Source organism: Hyperoodon ampullatus (genome assembly GCF_949752795.1).
Source record: "Hyperoodon ampullatus genome assembly, chromosome: 19".
Lineage (NCBI taxonomy): Eukaryota > Metazoa > Chordata > Mammalia > Artiodactyla > Ziphiidae > Hyperoodon > Hyperoodon ampullatus.
Genome location: NC_136932.1, coordinates 58,523,258 through 58,548,788, shown reverse-complemented (window position 1 = coordinate 58,548,788; position 25,531 = coordinate 58,523,258). Strand labels below are relative to the sequence as shown.

The 25,531-nt window shown below is 41.1% G+C and overlaps 1 protein-coding gene across 1 annotated transcript in view; it reads left to right on the top strand.

The window, feature by feature from the left end:
* The window catches only part of TOM1L1 (target of myb1 like 1 membrane trafficking protein), a gene marked incomplete at its 3' end in the record, with an annotated part of 38,931 nt that extends 23,351 nt beyond the window's left edge, over positions 1–15,580 (top strand). The window contains exons 8-10 of the mRNA XM_079725406.1: positions 10,311–10,444; positions 14,790–14,850; positions 15,455–15,580. Coding sequence (XP_079581532.1) covers positions 10,311–10,444; positions 14,790–14,850; positions 15,455–15,580 — 321 coding nt within the window. The remainder of the gene's footprint in view (positions 1–10,310; positions 10,445–14,789; positions 14,851–15,454) is intronic.
* Between the last annotated feature and the right edge of the window lie 9,951 nt (positions 15,581–25,531).

Genomic DNA, 25,531 nt, shown 5'->3' with positions numbered 1-25,531 from the left:
TTTCAACCTTCTAATCACAGGGTTGGTTCCTCTGGCAGCCAGCCCCCATCCTCCAAGAATCACCTCATTAGCATAAACTCAGGCTTGGTTGAAAGGGGCTTCTTATCAATAACGAAAGATGCTTCTCTCATCCTACTGCTCTGGAAATTCCCAGGGTTTTAGAAGCTCTGGGCTAGGAACTGGGGATGAAGACCAAATATATACTTCTTCTATCACAATATCCTGTCCCACTATGGTCAATCTAAAATAATGTGATGGAATCTAAAAATGAAACCAGCAAAGATAGACTATGGAGAAATAAAGTAATTCTTTAGTTTGTACTTTTTCAGAGGTTTTCTCACAACTGTGTAAACCAGCGGTCCCCAACGTTTTTGGCACCAGGGACCGGTTTCGTGGAAGGCAATTTTTCCAGGGACTGGGGCTGGTGGGGGGATGGTTTGGGGATGATTCAAGCACATTACACTTATTGTGCACTTTATTTCTATTATTATTACATTGTAATATATAATGAAATAATTATACAACTCACCATAATGCAGCATCAGTGGGAGCCCTGAGCTTGTTTTCACTTGCCACTCACTGATAGGGCTTTTTTTTTTTTTTTTTTTTTTTTTTGCGGTACGCGGGCCTCTTACTGTTGTGGCCTCTCCCGTTGCGGAGCACAGGCTCCGGCCGCACAGGCTCAGCGGCCATGGCTCACGGGCCCAGCCGCTCTGCGGCATGTGGGATCTTCCCGGACCGGGGCACGAACCCGTGTGCCCTGCATCAGCAGGCGGACTCTCAACCATTGCGCCACCAGGGAAGCCCACTGATAGGGTTTTGATATGATTCTGCAAGCAGTTGATTTATTATGGTCTCTGTGCAGTCAAACCTCTCTGCTAATGATAATCTGTATTTGCAGCCACTCACCTGCGCTAGCATCACTGCCTCAGCTCCGCCTCAGATCATCAGGCATTAGATTCTCATACAGAGCAGGCAACCTAGATCCCTCGCGTACGCAGTTCACAGTAGGGTTCGTCCTCCTATGAGAATCTAATGCCGCCACTGATCTGACAGGAGGCGGAGCTCAGGCAGTAACACGAGCGACGGGTTGCGAGTGATGGGGAGCGGCTGTAAATACAGATGAAGCTTCGCTCATTCGCCCGCTGCTCACCTCGGCTCTGCGGCCCGGTTCCTAACAGGCCACAGACCGGTTCCAGTCTGTGGCCTGGGGGTTGGGGACCCCTGGTGTAAAATCTACAGATGAGTGGAGCTAGGGCCCCCAGATAACACTGGCTTCCTGCCTAGCTTCCCCATGTAACCGGAGGGGCTTTTGGAGGCTTCAGCATGAGCCTGGTGGGGGGTCATCAGAGTTGGGGTAGTGGGCAAGGTGGGAGGCATTGAGGGCCCAGGAGCATTACAGGGCATACAGAGTTTATCTGTAAAGAAGTACTAAAAGTATCTGAAATCCACTGTGATAGTTGTGAAACAGACACTGTTTTTTCCCCGAACTAGCTAATAACCGCTTCTTTTCTTTTAGCTTGTTAGAATAATTTACCTCCTCTTCCCCAAACCCCTTTGAAATGACAGACAAAATATGAAAATAAGAATAAATTCCAAGGATTACAGGAGAGCCTAGACAGACCATCAGGGGACCAGAAGAGTGAGAATATTCAGAGTCCAGTAATGTAGGTGGGATCAGCCAACTGAGGCACACACAGCCCCAGGAGAAAAAGACCCTTACTGTGTGACTTTCCTCAGAAGAAGCCTATAGTAACCTCAGAATCAGAGTAAGATTGGATGGGCCTGAGGCACTCACATGGACATGAGTCTGTCTTCTGCTGTCCCAACACTATAACTCCAGGAGCAGGGAACTTCCAGTGTCACTAATAAGACCAGAGAAAAAGGACTTCAAATAACTTGTGGTTTCCAAGAGAACATGGGACCTCAGCAGTCAGAAGAAAAAAGAAAAACACTCACTAGGGTTTTTAAACTTTGAAGGCAGGGAGTCTCATCCCTAGAGATGATAATGCAGAAAGGCTGTCAGAATTCTCAGGAAGAATACGTAGTTTCCTTCTCTCCCTCCAAAGGTAACCTTCTCCTTCTCCTTCCCATTTTCCTTTGTGGGGCTGAGCTGCTTTTTCTAACTTTTTAACTTATATAACAAAAGGAAAGCTTTGTTTTCAGTACTACTCACAACCAGCACTTCTGACACCAAATGTATGGGTGTTTTGCCCACACTGACTGATTTTCTGATGCCAGCTGGGTGTCTTAAAATTAAATTCACTTCCGACATTAAGTACTCAGAGTTAGCATCAGATCCCACAGGTTAAGGGCTCGGTCCCACAAGGCTGCCCCACTTCAGATGCCCTTTGCAAGTTTAAGTCTCCCATACTTCTGACCAACAGGCTATAAACCGGGGGTTCCCACACCCCTCTCCTCAGGTTTGATAATTTGCGTGAATGGCTCACAGAACTCAAGGAGACAATTACTTATATTTACTGGTTTATTATAAAGGCTGTTACAAAGGATGCAGATGAAAAGCCAGGTGAAGAGGTACAAAGGGTGAGGTCTAGAAGGGTCCCAAACACTGAAGCTTCTGTCCCTATGGAGTTGAGGTGCACCCCTGTCCCAGCACATGGGTAGGTTCACCAACTGGAAGCCCTCCGAACCCCAAAGTTTATGGATTTTTATGGAGGCTTCATCAAGTAGGCATGATCAGTTAACTCTCATCTCTAGCCTCCCTTCCATACCCAGAGGATGGAGGATAGTGCTAAAAGTTCCAAGCTTCTAATCATGTTTTAGTCTTTCTGTTGACCAGCCCCCAACCAGGAGCCCATCAAGAGTTGCCTCATCAGAACAAAAGATGCTCCTATCACCCGGGAAGTTCCAAGGGATTTAGGAACTCTGTCAGCACTGGGCGCTAAAGATCAATATGTATATTTCTTATTTCGTATATAGGTCGTAGCCATTCAGATGTCCCAGCTGCATCTCAGTACCTTGTTCGGGCCCCAGGCTTTGTCTCCTGCCTCTCAGGGTTATTAGAGATTGACAGATGGGTGCCTTTCGGGCTCTTGTGCCTTTATTGCCTCTCATATCTTCGGATCCTATTTGGATTTAGCCTTTGATGACTTCTCATGCTTTCTTGAAAGTTTAGGCATGCACATTAAAACATTTTAATATTGTATCTAATATTTTTAGGTATTTTGTTGTCAAAAATATTTTCAGGATATTGAGTACAGTACTGTGTTGAAAATCAAGAACTATATAGCTTTTTTTTTCTTTAATTGAGGTAAAATTCACATAACATTAATAAAAATGTTAAAACATTTTAAAACATAAACATTAAATTTTATGTTAAAACATAAAATTAATCATTTTAAAGTTTACAGTTTAAAGTGTACAATTTAGTGGAATTCATGTTCACAGTGTAACCATTTCCTCTATTTAGTTCCAAAACATTTTCATCATCCCCAAAGGAAACCCTATACCCATTAAGCAATCTCTCTCCCTTCCTGTCTTTGCCCAGTCCCAGGCAACCAGTTATCTGCTTTCTCTTTCTGTGTATTTATTTACCTATTCTGAATATTTCATATAAATGGAATCATAAAATATGATTCTTTCACTTACTGTAATGTTTTCAAGGTTCAACCATGCTGTAGCACATTTTATGGCCCAATACTCCATTGTATGGGTACACTATATTTTATTTATTTATTTATTTATTTATTTATTTATTAGTTGATGGACATTTGAGTTGTTTCTACCTTTTGGCTATTGTGAATAGCTGCTGTGAACATTCATGTATACGTTTTTGTTTGAATACCTATGTTCTTTTGAGTATATACCTCAGAGTAGCATCACTAGGTCATATAAAAACTCTATGTTTAACTTTTTGAGGAACTGCCAAACTTTTTTCCACAGTGTCCGCACCATTTTACATTCCCACCAGCAACACACAGGGTTTCAGTTTCTCCACTTCCTTGCCAACACTTGTGGTTTTCTGGAGTTTTTTAGCTACGTAGTAGGTGTGAAGTGGTATCTCACCATAGTTTTGATTTGCGTTTCCCTAATAACTAATGATACTGAGCATCTCTATAGCTTTCTAAAAGGTAGACCAGATCATGTTGTTCCTTGCTGGAAACCCTTCAGTGACTTCCCGTTACACTTGGAATAAAACCCACCTTTCTTACTCTGGCCACAAAACCTCTCCCAGTCTGCTCCTGCCCACCTTTCCTTCCATAGCTCATGTGTCCTCGGTCCAGCCACAGCGACCACCTTCCTATTCCCTGGACACACTGAGTTCGTTCTTGCCGGGGAGCTGTTTCACCCTTGACTCTCATGCTTCCCCTGTCTTCTAATGACCAGCTTTTTCTCATCATTCCAACTTAGTATGTTACCTCCTCGGAGGGGTCTTCACTGGCTCCCCGGTCTAAAGTCAGCACTTTCTTTTTCACCCCCTTTTCATTCTCTCCCCAGCACACTGATGCTTTTCCTGCATGTTTGTGCAGCTGTCTTTGCCTTCTAGAATGGATGCTTCACAGGCTTGTCCTGTTTACTGCTCAGGTTCCACTCCCAGAGCAGTGCTGCACAATGTAATCATTCAACAAAAATATCTTTAATAAATTAATGGATTTTCCCTTGATTTTATGTGGTTTAAAATTAAAATCTTAGGACTTCCCTGATGGCACAGCAGTTGAGAACCTGCTTGCCAATGCAGGGGACACGGGTTTGATCCCTGGTCCGGGAAGTTCCCACATGCTGCGGAGCAACTAAGCCTGTGTGCCACAACTACTGATCCTGTGCTCTAGAGCATGCAAGCTACAACTACTGAGCCCACGTGCCACAGCTACTGAAGCCTGGGCGCCTAGAGCCCATGCTCTGCAACAAGAGAAGCCACTTCAATGAGAAGCCTGCACACCGCAACGAAGAGTAGCCCCCACTCTCTGCAACTAGAGAAAGCCTGTGCACAGCAACGAAGACCCAACGCAGCCAAAATTAATTAATTAATTAATTTAAAAAATAAAATTAAAATCTTTACCCTTGGTATCAGTTAGAGATTTTCCCTTCATTTATCTTTTTCAGTTGTATGGCTGCTTGTCCAAATAACATTTAGTAACAATTTATACCTTCTCCACTGATTTCAAATACCTCTTTATCATATTCTGTATTCTAATGCAAGGATGTCTTTCCAGAGGCTGTTCTCTTGGTTTGATCTGTTTTGTCTATCCCTGTGTTGGTATCATACTATTTAAATTGCTCTGTTTTCATGCCTTTTAGGGCTTATCAGTGAAACAGATGGCATGCTCCATTTGGGTAATTTGAAAAGAATTTAACCAAGGTATTGTTTATTTAGTGAGATACCACAGGGCTCAGAGAAACCACAGGAGCAAGTTTGTTACCCTGGGCTATTAGCTAATACCCCTAGGCATTGATAGGCAAGAAGAAGCTTTTGCCAGAACCCAGTGGGCAGAATATGAGGAAGGCAGCCTTGAGAGTAGTGGTGCCTTTGGTGGAAGGAATGAAGATAATAAATATCCAGACCTCACTCTCCTTCGCCCTCCCATTTCCTCCCTGTGCATCCTGTGGGATGAACCCAGTCAAAAGCTAGAGGGCAGGGGACCTGGTGGTATGCCCGCTACAGGCCAACCCCCAGGGCACACAGCAGGGCAGAGTATGGATGGTGGATCTGGAAGGCAAAAGAAAGGTGTGCAGCCGGTAGGAAAAGTCTCCGCTCAAAAATTTCTCGGCTCTTCTTGTACATATACTTTACCAGTGATCACAGTCTTATATGCAGTTTGTTAACATTAAAGGCATTTCCTGTTTTGTCTGTTGGCGCATACCTTCTGGCAGCTGTTCTGTTTATTTGAAATGCGTTGTCTGTTTCCTTCTGTCTGAAATCTGGCATACTTATTTGGAATCCCCTATCTGGTCCTCCGAGCGGTTAGATCCCGAAGCCCTGCTTATTCTCAGAGCTCCTTTCTCTTTGTTAGATTCTTAGGCAATACAACTATTTTGGTGAAAGACACCTTTCCCAACCACTATGTTGCTCCTGGACTTTGAACTTCATTAGGGGCAGAGACAGGATTTCTTTGAGCTTGCCAGAGTGGTGTGCGAAGATTCTGAGGCCACATCTAGTCTATGAGTATTGCGATGAGTTAAAAGTATCTGTTCTGGTCACAGTAATGAAATGTTGCTGCACGTTCTTGCATTTGTTTTCTAGGCGTTGTGTACTTGTCTCTGAATCACCTTACTCTTAACCTTGAGTGGCTCACCTCCCATTTTAGTCTTGTTTTTACCTAGACGCAGTAGGACAATGAAAGAAGAGAATGTTTTGGGCTTCTGTAGAAGAAAGTGAGCTCCAATTTTGAAAGCCTAGAAAAAAGCCTTACTCTAACTTATTAGAGAAGTTTCAAATCTTGTGAATCTAAAATTTGGTCCTGTGAGAATAATTGGTAATGAGTTGAGAAAAAAAACCTGAGAGTAAAATAAAAAGTCATCTGCCCTGACTGCTCTTACTATCTTTCCCATTCAGAGACCTGTAAGGTGTTAAGAGCGGAAGGGACTTTCAATGCCATTAAGACCATCTCCCTTTACAGATGAGGCTACATATTCAGAAAGGGAATGATTTGTCCACACCGTGGCAAGCGAGTGATGGAGCTGGAGTGGGAACCTTGTCCTCCTGAGGCTGTGTTCCAGTATAGCACTTGTTTCTCATTTTGAACCCAGGACTGACTTTCTAGCATAGGTGGCTAACCTATTGTCTGTTCATGTGGGTATATATTAGCTCCTGAGCTAGAGTGGAAGCAACTTGAAGGCAGTAACCAAGACCTCTACCTATAAATCCATACAGCTATGCACATTTAGAATGTATGTTTTGTGTACTGAGTGAGCTTATCAAATGTCTGTTAAGTTGAATAGATTGATTCTCTGTTGAAGAATTAATGATTTAGGGCAAAAGAAGGGCTCAGGAGTTACTGAAGATGTTTTACAATATTTAGTTGGGAAAAAGAGTTGGAAGTTAATGATTTTCTGGAGGATTATGTTAACAGTTAACTTGCTATTCATTCAACAGAGGCCTGTAAAAGAAAGAAGAAACTGTACGAGCAAGTTATGCTGAGGAATGTTTGGTTTCATGGTGAGCGGGGGCAGTTTTGGTGTTGAGTATATAGGGACGTTCTCGGGGTCTCTTGCTGTCTTGATAGGAGGTCCTGGGAGAGGGATGTGTAATAGCAGTAGTTCCAGACGTTATTATTTCCAGAGAAGGCTGTTAAGCAAACACATTTCTTCCTTTTATTACTTTTTCAAGGGATATGTTCAGATACTTTTGTTTTTCTTTTTATTGAGTTGCCCTGTGTTGGTGAATGTGGGACAATTGCAGTTGAAGTTGAAAGTGTGGAAGAATCTTCTTCCTTAATTCCTGAATGCTCTGCGAAAGAGTGGGAGCCATCTGGATGTCAGAAGAGGAAGCTCTTAATGAGCTCCCTTTTGTTTTGCTCCAAAGACGTTTGAATTGATTGTTAGAATCCCTTTAGCTCAGAAGCCTGCCTGGGCTTTGATATGGTGTAAAGGGAGGCGATTCCGGGGCCTCTGTGATGGGCATATGCACCAGCAGCTGTTCCTCCGTATTTTAACTCGTGCCCCCTTGCTCCCCACATCCACAGCCCTGCAGGTGCCTGCTGTGGGGAACTTCTGACCCATCCTTTTGGTCCATGGTACTTGGTCTGTGCTGTTTCCAGGTGGCTTGGCCCTCCTCTGAGACAGACATCAATTGCAAAGATCAGAGTGGGCTGGCTTTTGAAGAGGTTTTTCAAATTCTGCTTTGCAAACCTGTGAGAAATGTGGTGCTCCTTTCATGTTTCTATTCCATCTGTCTCTTGAGAGGGCAAAGGGACAGTCTTCATGTGACCGGGGGCTGTTGATGTTGGCTGCAAATTCATTTCAAATTACTTTCTACTTTTGTCACAGGCATCTAACAGCCATTGTATTTCCTTGATCTTGACATTGTTCTAGCAAGGCTGCCAGTGAGCAAGAAGGAGAACTGTTCTGTACACTAACGCAGAACAGAGGTAAAGTTCTCATTCATCATGGGGTTATAACCAAATGCTTCTTAGTTTTTTTCCTTTTTTTAAAAAAAAATATTTATTTATTTTGGCTGCACCAGGTCTTAGTTGTGGCATGCAGACTTCTTAGTTGTGGCATGCATGCCGGATCTAGTTCCCTGACCAGGGATTGAACCCAGGCCCCCTGCATTGGGAGCGCAGGGTCTTATCCACTTGGACCACCAGGGAAGTCCCAGGAATGTATAATATTAGTTTGCTAGTTAAGCTGCTAGTGACACCTCCTTAGGCAACCATAATACTTTCATTGACTACCCTGTTTGCCATACGTGGGTTTCAACTGCATCATTTTCTATTCTAACAACCCTATAAGATGGTTGTTATCCTTGTTTTTTAGATAAAAAAGTAAACTGAGGCTGAGTTTTAACCATATCCTGTATCAGGTATGTAGATGGGAGAGACCTTTGGTCCACTGAGTCTAAAGTCTCTCTTTGTGCTCTACCAGGGGACCATAAATAACTCAAATTTAGCAACCACCTGACTTCATTTTACTAGGATATGGCCACACCCATTTGTTTACATATTGTCTGTGGTTACTCTCACCTTGGCAGAGTTGGGTAGTTGCAACACAGGCTTTGTGGCCTACAAAGCAGAAAATATTTCATATCTGGACCTTTAAGAAAAAGTTTGTCAACTGCTGCAGACAGTGACCACATCATTAGCAACGGGGACAGTTTTTCTGGTTGCACAATGCGAGTATGAAAACCTAGAGTCTGTCATCTGTCTCACTTTTTTTTTTCCTTACCCTTTTCTTCTGTCTTCTAAATATTTCTGTTAAGATTTTGTGGAGGTATGGTAGCCTTTACCTCTGAGTCTAAATGCCAGCTAGTAGTGGTTTAGTTTATTTATTTAGAGATTTCCTGTTGGAAATCTTGTGATAGATTGTTTGAGATTCTAAACAGTTTTATGAAGTGTAAGTTTTTCAGCAGGTCTGTCTTTTTTTTTTAAAGTCTGTCTTTCTTGAGGGAAAAGATCAGATAATGTAATAGTGCTATGATTTAGCAAGTTCTGCTGCTTTCATTTTGAAAGGGGAGCTTCCCTGTGTTCTTGCCTGATGTTAATGTATTATTATATGGACAAATTCTAGCCAGGGTGGGTTTGAAGGAATATTAATACCAGTTTTATGCTCCTCAGGCTTACTGGAGGTTTGCCTAAGAGAAAGTAAGTTGTTAAAATAGCAGTTCTCAAGTATCAGTGTACATAAGAAACACTTTGAGATGCTTGTTAAAAAATGTAAATTCCCAGACTCTCAGCCTAGGCAATTCTGAGTCAGTAAGTCTGCTGTAGGTGCCTCTGATGCTTATGAGAAAAAGCTGGTTCGGGGAGTGGAGTCTTGTGTAATACAGTGATTCCAGGCAGTCCAAATAAAAATGGCATTGATGACTAGTTGTTGTTGTTGTTGGTTTTTTTTGAGGTACGCGGGCCTCTCACTGCTGTGGCCTCTCCCGTTGCGGAGCACAGGCTCCAGACGCACAGGCCCAGTAGCCATGGCTCACGGGCCCAGCCTCTCTGCGGCATGTGGGATCCTCCCGGACTGGGGCACGAACCCGTGTCCCCTGCATCGACAGGTGGACTCTCAACCACTGCGCCACCAGGGAAGCCCAGATGACTAGTTTTTTAATCCTGCTTCAGTTTACCTTGGAATGTGATATTGTAACTATAAACGTTACATGTTTAAGTAAAACATAACAAGAAAATTATACTGCTATAACTGTATTTTAACTACTTCTTTCTTCTATTACCACAAATAACAACAATAGCATTTTATGTTTTATGTAATTCTTTATAGTTATATAGTTCCTCATTATATACATCTCATTTGATTTTCTGTCACCCCTTGAGGTAGATGTGGCAAGTAGTATATTTTTCACTTGTCAAGTGAGTAAACAGATTTAGAAAACAAGTGATTTTTTTCCCCCTAACATAGCACAGCTAATAAGTAGTAAACCTAGAATTCCTGTACACCACTTCTGATTTCTAGTCCAGCATTACATGCAATGTACATTATTATCCTTATGATGCCCATTTTGATTTTTAGAGGAAAATATTGTTCTGATATCCCTCATAGAGAAAGGATGAGCTACCCATAGTTAAATACTTTGGTAATCTCCCATAGGTGACTCAGTGTGGAGGTGGTCACAGTAGTATACAGATTGGCAAATCAGTTGTTTTTTTAGCATTGAAGAAGAACTCTCTCTCCTTCTTTGACAGAAACTTTATAAGACAGGTCGGGAGATGCAGGAGAGGATCATGGACCTGCTCGTGGTGGTGGAGAATGAAGATGTCACTGTTGAGCTAATTCAGGTGAATGAGGATTTGAATAGCGCCATCCTTGGATATGAGAGGTGAGCAGTGGCACGCCCTCTCCCTCCCTCCTCCAGTGCCAGTTTAACCTCCAGGTACTCAGTGTTCTTAGAGTGCCTGCAGGTGAGCACTCAGAAAGATCAGGAACAAGTTCTGGACATGGCTGCCTTCCTCCCAAGATAGGGAATCCTGGTCCTGCTCTTCTGGGAGTGTGTGATATGGCTTGCAGGAATGAGCGCGTGCCTGAGCAGTGTGAGGGGCATTCATGGGCAGTGTAAGCAATGCTCACATACTGCCCTGTGAGCAGGGCCTGGACCTTAATCACGGAATGTTGTCTGCACTGAGCACATCGTAAGCTCTCAAACAGACCAATGCTATAAACAAAGTGTCGTAGTGAAAGTGAGGTTTACCCTGAGTTTGAGGTGGAGAACAACATGGAAATGGTAAAGAGAAGAGAGGAGGATATTTATATGGAGAAAACAGTCTACACAAAACCAGAGTAGCCAGTGAGGATAGTCTGTATACGAACACAGATTTTTTTCTAAATTCCGTTCAGAAAAGTATGAAGGCAGAAATTTTAAACACAGTCATCCCTTGATATCTGTAGGGGATTGTTTCCAGGAACCCCACCAAGGATACCAAGATCCACAGATGTTCAAGCCCTTTATGTAAAATAGTGTAGTATTTGCATATAAGCTATGCACATCCTCCTGTACACTTTAAATCATCTCTAGATTACTTATAATACCTAGTAAATGTAAATGCTATGTAAATAGATGCTGGCTCATGGCAAATTCAAGTTTCCTTTTTAGAACTTTCTGGAATTTTTCTTTTTCGGATAGTTTCAATCTGAGGTTGGTTGAATCCTCAGATGCAGAACCCACAGATACAGAACCTGTGGATACAGGGGTCAACTGTACTCATAATTTTGTTTCTAACATTTTAGTTTTTTTCTAAACTTTTTTATAGTCGTGATCATATAAAGAACATACACTTTTGTTTCTCCCTTGATTTTCTTTGCTGTAAAACCAGTATTTGTGTATCCTATGTTCTTAAATGCTTTGGCTAAACATTTTTTTTTTTTTTTTTTGCGGTACGCGGGCCTCCCACTGCTGTGGCCTCTCCCGTTGCGGAGCACAGGCTCCGGACGTGCAGGCTCAGCGGCCATGGCTCACAGGCCCAGCTGCTCTGCGGCATGTGGGATCCTCCCGGACCGGGGCACGAACCCGTGTCCCCTGCATCGGCAGGCGGACTCTCAACCACTGCGCCACCAGGGAAGCCCTAAACCATTATTTTTAATAGCTGCATAATGGTCCATGTTTCTCTCACAGTTCACTTAATAGGCATTTAAGTTGTTTCCAAGTCATTTATTCATTCATCAAAGTAATAGTCTTATAACCTATTGTAATCTATAGTCAAGCCTATAGTCAGGAAAACACCTTCAATCATATATATAAATATACACACTTGGAAAGTGAAATAAATGCAGTGAATAGGAGGTCTATTTGGGAAGAATAACAGCCAGACCTAATCCAGGTCAGAAAAAGGACAGGAAGGCTTCTATGAGGAAGTACCATTTAAGCTGAAAACTATGGGATGAGGAGGAGTTGACTAAACCAGGAGCAGGTAAGAGCACATATGGTTGTGAAGCTATGGGAAGGTACAACAGGCCTGGGGAGAGAGCCGGCACCTAGAACCCGGCCCCAAAGAGCGGCAGCATGCTTCGATTGACAGGTGGCTTTCTCCTCAGTCTTAATGAGAAGTGTCATATACAAACATAGCTTCAGGCAAGTCTCCTGGTCTCTTTCCAAACCTATACCTAGGCCTTCCTAGCATAGAAATTCTGGAGTCTCTGAGATCCCCAAACTTTTTCAACTTTGACTTTCAAGTCAAAGATCCTTGTTTCAAATAAGAGTTGTATTGGCATTTTGGGTAGGGCAGTTTTTCCTTATGTGGCCCCTACCTGCTAAATATCAGAGGTTTTCCTCCTAGTTACAGTGACATTTCAAGACACCCTTAGGGGAACGATTTCTGTCGAGAATTCCCTGGAATTAGTGGCCATATTTCCCACCAACAGATGAAGAATGGGACCAGTGTGACATAAGGGAAGGAGGTGAACAGGTCCGGATTCAAATCTTGCTGATGATTTTGGACAAATTGCTTAACTTTTTTTAAGATTTGGGTTTTTCCCTATTTATTAAAGAGGATAATACTACCTATTTGGAGAGGGTTGGCTTATTTTATTTGTTTGCTTCTAAGAATTAAATGCGATAATGTATATTAAAGCACCTAGCTGGGTGCTAGCACATTAAGTATTAATTTCTTGTCCTCCTCCACTTCTTGTCCCAGTGAGCCTTTTAATTTATTGTCTAGACTTTTTTCCCCACTCATCGTGAATGAACCAAGAGAATCAGGGAAGTAAAAACCCACAGCTGAGAAATAAGTTCTTTCCCTCAGGGAGAGCGGCCGTTCTGTGAAGAGGCGACGGGGCACCAAGGGAGAGATGTGAGCCCTGTGATCAGGTTCCCTTACCATTGAGCAAACCTTACCCTTCATTTTTTTTGGTTGTTGTTTGTTTTTTTTGGGGGGGGGGGTTGGTATAAATCTTTGTAAATGGGAAGATATCTAAGGAAAACCATATGGTTTTCAGTAGAGTACTGACTCATGGTTTTCATTTTGGAGAATTCTATTACAAACCATAAGACCACTTACTAAAAGCTTCCTCCAAGGGGGAATGTGTGTTTATCTGGTCTCGATATCAGGAGACTGGATTATTTCTGTGAACAGCTATTTTCTGATTCCGCTTTTAACCAGGGCTGCGTTGCTTTTTGGAGGAAAATCTTTTCCTTAACTTGTGCACCTTATGCCACTTTCCTAGGCTCCTGACCCCTTTCCTCCATCTTCAAAGCCAACGTTGTCTGGTCGGGTCCTTCTCACATTGTATCCCTCTTGCTTCCTTCTTCTGCCTCCCTCGTCCACATTTAATGACCTTTGTGATAACCCTGGGCTCATCTGTGTGGTCCAGGATAATCTCCCTATTAAAGTCCACTCATTAGCAATCTTCACTCCATATGCCATCTAACCTAACATATTCACTGTTCCATTGATTAGGATGTGAATATCTTGGCAGGGGAATCATCCTGCTTACCATGCTCACCACAGTCTTCCCTCTGTTCCCTAAAGATTCACATCCGTCCCACAGGCAAAATACATTCACCCTATTCCAAAATCCCCAGAAGTCTCCACTCATTACATCCAGGGAATAGCTGTGCAAATAAGGAAACAGAAATTGTTACTCAAGGCTTGATTTGTGAAGGTTGTTCATACCTTGCACATAACTAGCTAACATGCAGGAAGCCAATACCATGAGTAGATGGAAGAAGAAGCACGTGTGTTAGAAAGGGGAAAATCCTTAAACCTAAGCCATGTTTTAATTCAGTGTAAGCTTTTAGACTTGAAAGTGTTTAGGTTCATGGAATTGATGTGTCATAATAGTATGTATTTCTAAAGCAACTTATAGTTTACAAAGCATTTCCACATTCATCCACCTGTATTATCTGTCCGTATCTTGCCCTTGAGAATAACTTTGAGGAAATGGTTCAAACATTGCTATTCTCTTTGAGTAGATGGAGAACTGAGGATCATATGTATGGTCTTATAACTACTCAGTAATAATACTGACACTTGTGCCTTGGATTTCTGCCTTCAGCTTCACTATTCTTTGAAACCTATTCTCTTATTTATTTATTTAACTGCTCCTCCTTTACCCTCAGTGTACGAACAATGTAAAATTAAAACAAAGTTGTAAAAGGTAATATTGTTAGGTGTCAAGTGTCTTATAAAAATGAAGATTAAACAGTGAAAATATGTTAATTGTATGTGAATTTTATGGAAAATGATCATTTTTGATAATTTTGGCAAAATTAGAAACAACTCAAATATTTGAGAATGAGGAGAATATTTATATATGTGATTCATTAGGTTAAGTATGCAACCACTAAAAGTTGTATTTCTGAATAACTAGAAAAATGATCTGAACATCATGGAATTAGAATACAGAATTATGTAAAGTATAATTTCAACTAAGTTTAAAATAGATTAACTTACAGAAAAAAATACTAGAAGGGAGTACATCATAATATTAATAGGAACCATATCTTGATGATGGAATTATTCATATTTGTAATATTTGTCCATTTTCTCATAGTTTTCTTTAAAGGCATTATTACTTTTATAAACTGGGGAAAAGTTATTAAAGTACTTTATTGGGAATTGGGGATGAGGCTGATTATTCCTAAATATTTTCACATTAATAATTCTGTTAAATATTATAGCATTTTCATATCTGTTTTCTTTTAAATACTTGCATTTTGTTAATTCAAACAGGTTCATTCGAAACCAACGAAGGATTTTGGAGCAAAATAAGAACCAGAGGGAAGATGCCAATGTAAGTAAATAGAACTGTTATAAAAAAAACAATTGAAAATTTTATGAATTCTACAGCAAGGAGCAAAGCTTATATAAAACAAGTCTTAAAAGAGAGGAGGGCTTCCCTGGTGGCGCAGTGGTTGAGAGTCCGCCTGCCGATGCAGGGGACACGGGTTCGTGCCCCGGTCCGGGAAGATCCCACATGCTGCGGAGCGGCTGGGCCCATGAGCCATGGCCGCTGAGCCTGTGCGTCCGGAGCCTGTGCTCCGCAACGGGGAGAGGCCACAACAGTGAGAGGCCCGCGTACCACAAAAAAAAAAAAAAAAAAAAAAGAGGAGACATGCATTAATGATTTGGAGTGGTTTTAGTACTGTAGAGTATCTGCCTTAATAACTCATTGAGTTATTGATAAGAGGTCATAAGAAGATTCTCTAATTAAGCAGGGACCCATGTCAGTGGTGAGATGTGATTAGTGCTAGCATTGTGTATTGAATGGAGAGTTCTCTCTCGGGATACTTCCAAATAGGATCTTCCTTTCTCCAAAGGAAAGTCTGGGGAGAAAGCTGTGACAAACCGCCTGACATCGTCTTTTCTAACTTGTGTTTTGTTTGCTTTGTTTTCAGACCACCAGGGAACCTTCTGCCCCATCCTCTGATCTCCTTGACCTGAGTCGCAGCCCTCTGATGCATAGGGCCACCTTGGGAGAACTCAACACCCTGAATGCTCAGCTTTCAGACTTAAGTAAATAAGCACATGGGCCTTTTCAGACCAGCAGAAGAGCTTGATGTGAAACAGTTCTCTTGGTTTCTTGATTAAATGGAACCTGAGAAGAACTGAAGTCAGTTTGAATATCAGAGAACTCTATCAGGAGATTTAAGTACTTCTTGACAAATGGTTAGGTCACACCCAGTACAGGAATGGGATGTATCTGGGGGAGGAGGTCCTTGAAACTCATCCCACTGGCTTAGTATCTCGAGGAATTTGCCTGGCCTGCTTATAGAGCTTGTTCAGCTCCATGGCCAATACTTAAACCTACTCTGAACCTACTCGCTATTGTCTGTGGTTTTTCTCTGCCATACTACAGCATCAGGAAAGGGAATATTTGATGCATATAGAGAAGATCAGGAATTATGAGGCCTCATGATGGCGAAATGCGGAGGGCAAATCACAAGCTTTTGAGTCAGAGAAGTCCAAGTTGAAATCCCAGTTCTGCCACCTCTTAGCCACCCACCTTAGAGACTTTCCTACTTTATAAAGTGGGAGCAATTGTTGCTTTAATGGTTTTCTGTGAAGGTAAATGAATGATGTTGCACTGTAGGCTTAGGGTTACCTAACTTATCTTATTTGTTGTCTCCTATTACCCTTCCCAAAGAGTTTTGGTAAATTACAAAGTAAAGATGATGAAAAATGCTGAAATCCAGAATTTTCTGCCAAATTAAAATCGGTTTGTTTTCCTTTTATGTTAGCAGGATTTTCTAGAATCAGAATAGTCAGTATCACTCAATTTGTGGTTTTCTTATTACTTACCCCATTTCTAAAATGTTGGCTGCTTGCTTAGACCAGTGGGATGTTTGGAGTCCATTATATTGAAGAGTTTTCTTGAGTTTTTATCAGGCATTTTCAGAGCCGGGGGGAAATAATTATTCTCTTTGGGGTGTCTCATGATTATGGGAACTTGAGAGTTTGGAGAGGTGAGGGTAGAGCTCTATATACGCCATAGCTTTTTACTTTTGTGCTTGACAGGATAAGACATAAAATCCCTTCCATTCTGAGTCAGCTTGGGATTTTAGAAAACCCAACACAATAACATTTGCTACCTTTATAACATCCTCTTTTTTTTTTTTTTTTTTTTTTTGCGGTACGCAGGCCTCTCATTGCTGTGGCCTCTCCCGCTGCGGAGCACAGGCTCCGGATGCGCAGAGCGTCCACAGCTCACGGGCCCAGCCGCTCCGCGGCATGTGGAATCCTCCTGGACAGGGGCACGAACCCGCGTCCCCCTCATCGGCAGGCGGACTCTCAACCACTGCACCACCAGGGAAGCCCTACAACATCCTCTTTTTACGGCAGGGAATTTCTCTCTTTCCAATTGCCATAAATGATGTTTTTGAATTTCTGTTTGAGGAAATCCCACGATTTTACGGTGACAGAACTATCTCAATCTCCTTAATTTGGTGTTTTTATTTATTTTTTAAACAGTGGAAAATTCAACAGAACTGATGGACAAAATGTTTTAGAGCCAAGCAATAAGTACGTTTTGTGTTCTAGATTTCAGCTCTCCAAGTCCTGTTGTAACAAACAACTTGAAACCCAGTCTTCATCCACAGGTGGATTTGCTAGCCTCGGAAAACACCGAAACACCCCTGTAAGTATGTCAGTAATACTCCCGAACTAATTACATCTCATTCTGATTCCTCATATTTAAGAAAACATGACATAATAGAAAAGGTAGAGACTTAGGAATCATACATAACTGATTTAGAATTTCAATACTGCTTCCGATTAGCTGTGTGACCTTGGATGAGAAACTTAACCAGTGTGAGCCTTCATTTCTCTTCTAAGAATACAAGAAGATTCTGTGCAATGCTGTATGTACCTCCTAGTATAGCACTCAGTACGTAGCAAGCCTTCCATAAATTCTCTGTTTCTCTTGTTTTTTTCGTGGTAACAGGCGGTAGGAAAACTACAATAACAAAGTGGGGGAACAGAACTGGCCGCACAGCTTGCAGAGCACCTGCTACGTGGCAGGCACTTTGCTGACCTGTTTTCATTTACTGCATTTAAGCTTTGCAGACGTTCTTGGATCAGTGCTATTATCATTATTCCAATTTTATAGGAAAGAAGGCTGAGACCTAGGGAATAGAAGTTCATGTAGCGATTAAGTAGCAGGTCTGCTGAACTGATAGTTCACCAAAAAAGAAATACAAATGACTTAGAAACATACTTTTTCTCAGTGATGCTCAGCCTTACGTACAGTTACAGAAATATAAATTAAACTGCAATAAGACTTATTTTTAACCTCACAGATTGGCAATAGTCTACATGTTTGTTAACATGCTTTGTTAACTGTGGAGAGACAGATACTATCACAAAACTGTGCAGTTTTTATGAGGGGCAAGTGGCAATATCTATTAAAATTATAAATGCATTTACCTTTGAACTTGCAGTCTAGGAATTTATGCTCATTTATGCAAAATAAGTTCTTTACAAGAGTATTCTTTTTTTTTTTTAAAGGCTATTTATTTTTTTTTTTTTAAGACCATACTTCATTCAGATTTCTTTTGCTTTTTTTTTTTAAATTTTATTTATTTATTTATGGCTGTGTTGGGTCTTCATTTCTGTGCGAGGGCTTTCTCTAGTTGCGGCAAGTGGGGGCCACTCCTCATCGCAGTGCGCGGGCCTCTCATTATCGTGGCCTCTCTTGTTGCGGAGCACAGGCTCCAGACGCGCAGGCTCAGTAATTGTGGCTCACGGGGCTAGCTGCTCCGCCACATGTGGGATCTTCCCAGACCAGGGCTCGAACCCATGTCCCCTGCATTGGCAGGCAGATTCTCAACCACTGCACCACCAGGGAAGCCCTACAAGAGTATTCTTGACAGCACTTGTGCAATAGCTAATAATTAGAAACAACTCAAGTACCCTTCAGTTTGGGGAATGGTTAAATAAACATCTACACAATATATTATTATATTTCTGGAGAAAAAAGTAGGCCCTCTATGTGAGGGACAATCACCAATGTATTTATTATTAAAGAGAAAAGGTGCAAAGTAGTGTGTGTATACTATCTCAAATTTGTGCAAGAAAGTGAGAAATAATATATGCTAATATTTGCCACTCTTTGCATAGAGAAACATAAGAAAGATGCAGAAGAACCTAAAAAAAGCATGGTTACCTAAGTCAAGAAGAGGCAGGATGGAGCAGATAAACAGCAAAAAAATAAACAGAAGATAGATTCGCCTTCCATCAAAGCCTATTATATTCTTTTTTTTCCTTTTAAATATATGTATTTTAGGTAATAGGCAGTACATTTCCATGATGCAGATATCAAATCAATATAAAAAGATGTACAAGGACAATACTTGATCTCATCCCACCCCCATCCTGCCTCTTGCCCTCCCTTGGGTCATACCTGCTCCCATCCGGGGAACCTCTTTGTTAGTTTCTTATTTATCCTTCCAAAGTGTCTTTAGGTAAATAGGAATATGAATTATTTTTTCTCCTTTATTAAATAAAGGGCAGCATACTGTGCATACTGTTTTGAACCTTGCTTTTGTTTTTCACTCAACAGCATGTCTTGGCTGTGTTTTTATGTCAATGGACTTAGATATTCTTTAGTTACTTTTCTATATTAAAAAGGAGAGGGGCAGACTGGGGAGAAGAGAAAGGAGAATCAAACTGGGGAAAAAAGCAAAAAATAAAAAAAAAAAAGGTGTAATGGAAGAAGAGAGAAAGGAAAGATTCATGTGCTGGAACATGGCTATCCCTTGAACCACCAGGTTGGGTCATTACCTTAGCTTGACTCCCTCTGGTCTTGACTGCTGTGATGCAATTAAATGTTGAAATGTTGTAGGCAGAACTCCAGTGAAGTTGCTTAGTAAATAATGTGGTCTGAAGTAGCTGATTCTGTTTTCCTTTATTCTGCATATCTTGTTGGGAAAGATTGACCATAAAGATGAAATCCCATTACAAAAAATGTCTGTATAAAACTCACACAAAGATCAAATCCTAGCTAATAGCTGCTTAGTTTTGTGGATCTCATACTCTAAGGTGCATAAAAATCACTTGAGTGATTATTAAACAGTAAAATTGCTGGCTCCCAGAAACTCTGATTCAGTAGCAAGAATCTTTAGTTTTAAAAAATGTCTCTGGGGAACCATAAGGCAGTGATCGGCTGATCATTAGGAACCCTGTTATGATTGTCTGCCCAAGTTCCAGATATCAAAATAATTATAATGGTTCTTAGAATTCACTGGAATGAAAGATAATGTGTGACATCTATATTTTGTTTTCTAGACTATCTATATTTTGTTTTCTAGACTATGCCTTTTGTATCTATTTTTTTCTGATTTTCAAAAAAAGCTTATATTGATACATGAGTGAAAGTATCACTAGTCAGTTTTTTAGTGATGGAAATTGAAGCACTAATGTTACCTAAGGCCTGAATCTGGGTTAAATCATATGCCAGAGATTACATATGAGTGGCAAAATCAGCCATCAAAATATCTTACGGTCTTGAGATTTTTCCACCTCTCTGTGTTTGCAGTTTAATTTATCATCACAGAACAAATGAGTGATGGAATTATTCATAACAGAAAGGATCCCTGAAAAGCGATGATGATGGGATAAAGCCACAGGTCATATTTATAGCCCACTTAGTATCAATCAATAGGCCAAGAAGAATAAGAAATGCTTACTAATTACTTACAGGTGCTCCCTATAGGTCTATGAGATAGGTACCCCCAATATTCACTGTACAAGTGAAGAAACCAAGGCTGCCAACTAGTGCAGAAAGAGTATTCAAATTCAAGTGGATCTGATTTCCATACCTGCTCTCTTTTTTTCTTTCTGCACTTTAATTTTATTTAAAAAAATTCCGTATGGTATAATTGACCCTTTTTTTGTTTTGTGTACAGTTTTATGTATTTTAACATATATACATAGATTCATGTAACCACCCCCACAGTCCGAATGTAGAATAGTTCATTATCCCAAAAAGCTCCCTTATGCTATTATTCCTTTATAGTCACACACCCCCATCCCCAACCCCCAGCAGCCACCAGTCTGTTCTCTATCATTATAGTTTGTGACAATAGCATCTGAATAGAGTCATACAGTATGTGATATTTCTAGAAAAGTTTATGTAAAATTATTTGCTTCATGTATTTGAAGCTCTGTCTTTAAGTGCATTTGCATTCAGGATTGTTGTCTTCTTGGTGAATTGACCCTTTTATCATTATGTAACGTCCCCTCTTTATACCTTGTAATTGTCTTTGCCCTCATGTTTACTTTGATATTAATATAGCCACTCTAGCTTTCTTTTGATTAGTGTTCACATGGTATATCTTCTGCCTTTTTACTTTTTTGTTGTTGTTGTTTTGGCTGCGTTGGGTCTTCGTTGCTGAGCGTGGGCTTTTCTCTAGTTGTGGCGAGCGGGGGCTATTCTTCATCGTGGACCATGGGCTCTAGGCACGTGTGCTTCAGTAGTTGTGGCTCGCGGGCTCTAGAGTGCAGGCTTAGTAGTTGTGGTGCATGGGCTTAGTTGCTCTGCGGCATGTGGGATCTTCCTGGACCAGGGATCGAACCTGTGTCTCCTGCATCGGCAGGCAGATTCTTATCCACTGCGCCACCAGGGAAGCCCTGCCTTTTTACTTTTAATTATTTGAAGTGAGTTTCTAATTGATAACATATGGTTGGGTCGTACATTTTTATGTATTTTAATAATTTCTGTCTTTAATTGGTATGTTTAGACCATTTACATTTAATATGTTTGGATTTAGGTCTAGCATTGTGTAATTTGCTTTCTATTCGTCCCCTTTGGTGTATGTGGGTTTTTTTTCTGTTTGCTCTTTCCTTCATACTTTAGGTTATTTAAATGTTTTCAATATTCCATTTTATTGTGATTTTGTATCTTTGTGTAGTGTATATATGGGGAGGGGAGGAATGGTTGCTCTAGGAATTAGTTGTTTTAGTGTACTTAAAACCAGTATTTTCCACTTGAAGTGAAATGTAGAAACCTTATCATACAGTGCTCCCCTTTAATAATATAGTTATTGTATGTATTATGTATGTTAAAAAACCATGACCAATGTATAATTATTACACAATTATTTTTCCACATTATTACAATTATTTTTCCATAATATAGTTTTTGCTTCCAACCCTCAAATAAATTTTAAAGACTCAGGAAGAGAAGAATAGTCTATTATGTTTACCCAATATTTACCATTTCTGTTGCTTTCCTTCTATTCTGGTACAATTTTTCTTCTCTCTGAAGAATTTCTTTTAGCATTATTTTAGAGAAGGTCTGTTGGCAGTGAAAGTCTCTTAGATTATTCCATGTGAGTATGTCTTTTTCATTTTTGTTCCTGAAGGATATTCTCATTGGATTCTGGGTAGATGGTTCTTTTCTTCTAGCAGTTTTTAAACATTGCTCCAGTCTTCTCTGGCCTAAATGGCTTCTAATGAGAAAGATAACATTCATTCAAATTTTCTTTTTCCCCTGTTGATTCTATGTTGTTTTTTTCTGTCTGTGCTTTAAGAACTTTTCTTTTCTTCTAATTTTGAACAGTTTGATTATGATGTGTCTGAGCATGGCTGTCTTTTGGTTTTACTGAGTGTATTCATTTCCTGTGGCTACCATAAAAATATTACCACAAACTGGTGGGTTTAAAACCACAGGAACTTATCTTCATAGAGTTCTGGAGGCTAGAAGTCTGAGAGAAAGCAAGGCAGTCTCCCTCCAGGACTCTCAGAGGAGAAGCCATTCTTTGCCTCTTCCAGATTCTGGTGAGTGTTGGCACTCCTTTGTTATTTTGGCTTGTGGCCACATCACTTCACTTTCTTTCTCCACCTTCATATTACCTTCTCCCCTGTGTGTCTCAGCCCCTCCTTCCCCCCACTCCCGTTTTTCTGTTTTAAGGTCACTTTTCATTGAATTTAGTGCCCACTCGAACATCATCTCAGTGTCCTTAATTATATCTACAAAGACCCTTTTTCCAAATAAGGTGACACTCATAGGTTCCAGGAATTAGGACAAGGACATAACTCTTTGGGAGCCACCACTCAACCTATTACACTGAACTTCTTGAATCTGTGGGTTTGTCTTTGACCAAATTTGTGAAGTTTTAAGCCTTTATTTCTTCAAATTTTTTTTCAGCACTACACACTTTCTGCCGTCCTTCTGGGACTTTTGATGACACACATTAGATCTGTTTCATTGTTTCATAGATCCATAGGGTTCTGTTCATTGCTTTTCTCACTCTATTTCCTCTGTCATCCCCACTTTGCTGTTTAGCTCATTCTGTAATTTTTAAAAAATTTGTTACTGAAATTTTCAATTCTAAAATTCCCATTTGGCTCTTCTTTATAATCTTGTGTTTCTTTGCTGAGACTCTATTTTTCTGTTTTTTTTCAAGAGTGTTCACAGTTCCTTGCTGAAGCATTTGTATAAATAGCTGCTTTAAAATTGTAAGATAATTTCAGCATCTGTGTCCTCTAGATATCAACCACTGTTGATTGTCTTTTCTCTTGCAAGTTTAAATTTTCTCAGTTCTTCATATGCATAGTAATTTTGGATTGTATCTTGGACATTTTTAATGATATCAGACACTTCATCTTATCTAAATCCTGTTGAGAATGTTGATGTTTTGATTAGTAGGCAGACAACCTCATGAGGTTTACGCCACAGTTTCAGCCTGCCTTCTGTGTGCTTCGGTTTGATGTCAGTTAAATTTTCAAAGCCTTAGCAGTGCTATTAAGATCTGTCCCACATGTGTGCCACCCAGTATTCATGTAAGGTCTGGATAGCAGGCTGTGTGTTCAGTTCTCAACATCTTTGGCATTTATTGGGATCAGCCATGGATGCATAGATCAGGGTGTGAGCCCAGGATTTCATAAACAACTTTGAGGTTGTTTCCCTGAATTCCTCCCTCTTTGTGATTTCTCTGGTTCTTTGCTTTCCTGGGACTCCTTTTGGCTCTCCAGTCAAAAAGCTGAAGGTTTACTATGCCATGCATTTCCTTGACTATGCTTGCTTGTGTTGGGCACCAAATGGCAGGACAGAAGGGATAAAAGAAACAATAGAGGTTTGCCATATCCTCTTGGGATTACAGTTCTATCTCTTAGAGAGGAAGGTTCCCCTCACTCAGAGTTTTAAGCCCCTGTAGGTCGCTGTTGCGTCTGCTGTCACCGCAGCCACCTTGGGATTGCCTAGGGTTTAGGGTGTAAAAGAACAAAGAGGAAAAAGGGGATGGGGGATTTCCACACTCTCTCTGAGCATTAGGATTTCCCTTTCCTGCTCCTTGAGTGAGAATGAGAGGCTTCTCCTGGAGCTCTGTCTTCACTGCCCACTTGGGTTTTAGGCTGCACTGCATTCAGTTAGGGAATACCAGAGGGGCAGAACATGGTAAGTTCACCAACATTTCACTGATACTCAAATTCTAGTCTTCTTTCCCAATCACCCTGTAACCAGTGTTTACTTTTCAGTTCTCAAATACTTGCCCCACGCATTCTGTCCAGGTTTTATAGTTGCATTTGGTGGGAGAGACAGGGTGAAGTGTGTTTATTCCAACTTTACTCCAAACTGTCCTCCCTTCCTGACCTCTACTCTGCATTGCCCCATATCCTTTAGGAAACGATGGGGTGGTAGCTACGCTCATGCAAAGACTGAAGGCTCTGCTGTCACTGGTATAGTGTGCACACTCCAGGGTCTCAAGGCTGCCACTGCCTGGGGACAGGGTTTTATCTTTACTGTCTTTGGTATTTGGGCATCATGATCTGCTGGGCACTAAAACCAATGGTAATTTTTATTGATATATAAAATTAATACGTTTCTGTAGACTGAAGGTACATTTTGGGTTTTGTTTTTAGACCAGTAAAGTCATCTTTTTGCATCTTTGATCTCACTGTAGGGTAATTATGCTGTGTTATCACACTATCCTAGGTTTGTCCAAAGGACCAGCCAAAACCTCGCCTCAAGTCCTACATATGAGAGTGTAAGTAATGAAGGCCTTCCCTGGCAGTGCACCTGATGAGCAATTATCATGCTAAAAAAGAACTCCTGGTCCTTAATTCTCATGTTCTGCTCAAAGTTTCTTTATAATGTGTTGATGCAGCCCTTGTTAGGACTTCTCCTTGCTGTCTTTTTAACCATTTAAGATAGACAGGTGTAGTCTCACTTCCGTTAGAAAGATGGTTGAGGATCAGAATTCCCTTAGAGCTGTTTATATTTGCTGTCTCCACTTTCTTTCCTCCCATCCTCTGACAGACTTCAGACAAGTTCTCATTCCAGCCACTTTACTGGCAGAGCTCTTGTCAAGGTCACCAGAGACCTCCAGATTTACTAAATGTAGTCCTGCAATTCTGTCTTCATCTTACCTCATCAACAGCAACTGACAGTCAGTCACATCCTACTTTCTGCACATGTGGCTTTCAGACACCACTCACTGTGGGTTCTTCTCTTGCCTCAGTTCTTCTCCATCCCCTTTGCTGGTCCCTCCACCTCTACTGGCCTTTCAGTATTGGAGACCCCAGGAGTCTGGCATTCATTCCTCCATGGTCTTTTGGTCTCGTATCTTGAAATTCCATTCAGACCGACGACTTACAAGTTGCTGTCTCCAGACCTTATGCCTTCCCTACACTCAGAGCTCACATTTCCACCTTCTACTTCACATCTCCTCTTGCTTTTAGCCCTGTCTCCCGATTTGCTCTTCCTGCTGTCTTCCCCACTCAGTAAATGACCACTATTTCAGTTGCTGAGGTCAAAAACCTTGAGAAATCATGCTTGACCTCTACCATTTTACCTCTACCTTCAAAATAGATCCATTATCCAGCCACTTCTCACCACCTCCACTACCACATCCCAGTTCAAGCTACCATCAGATGGATATTGCAGTGGCCTCCCTGAGTGTTGCCTTGATTCAGCCTTCACCTTCCTCTCCACCCCCATCCCCATCACACAATCTATTCTTAAAACAGAAACCAGA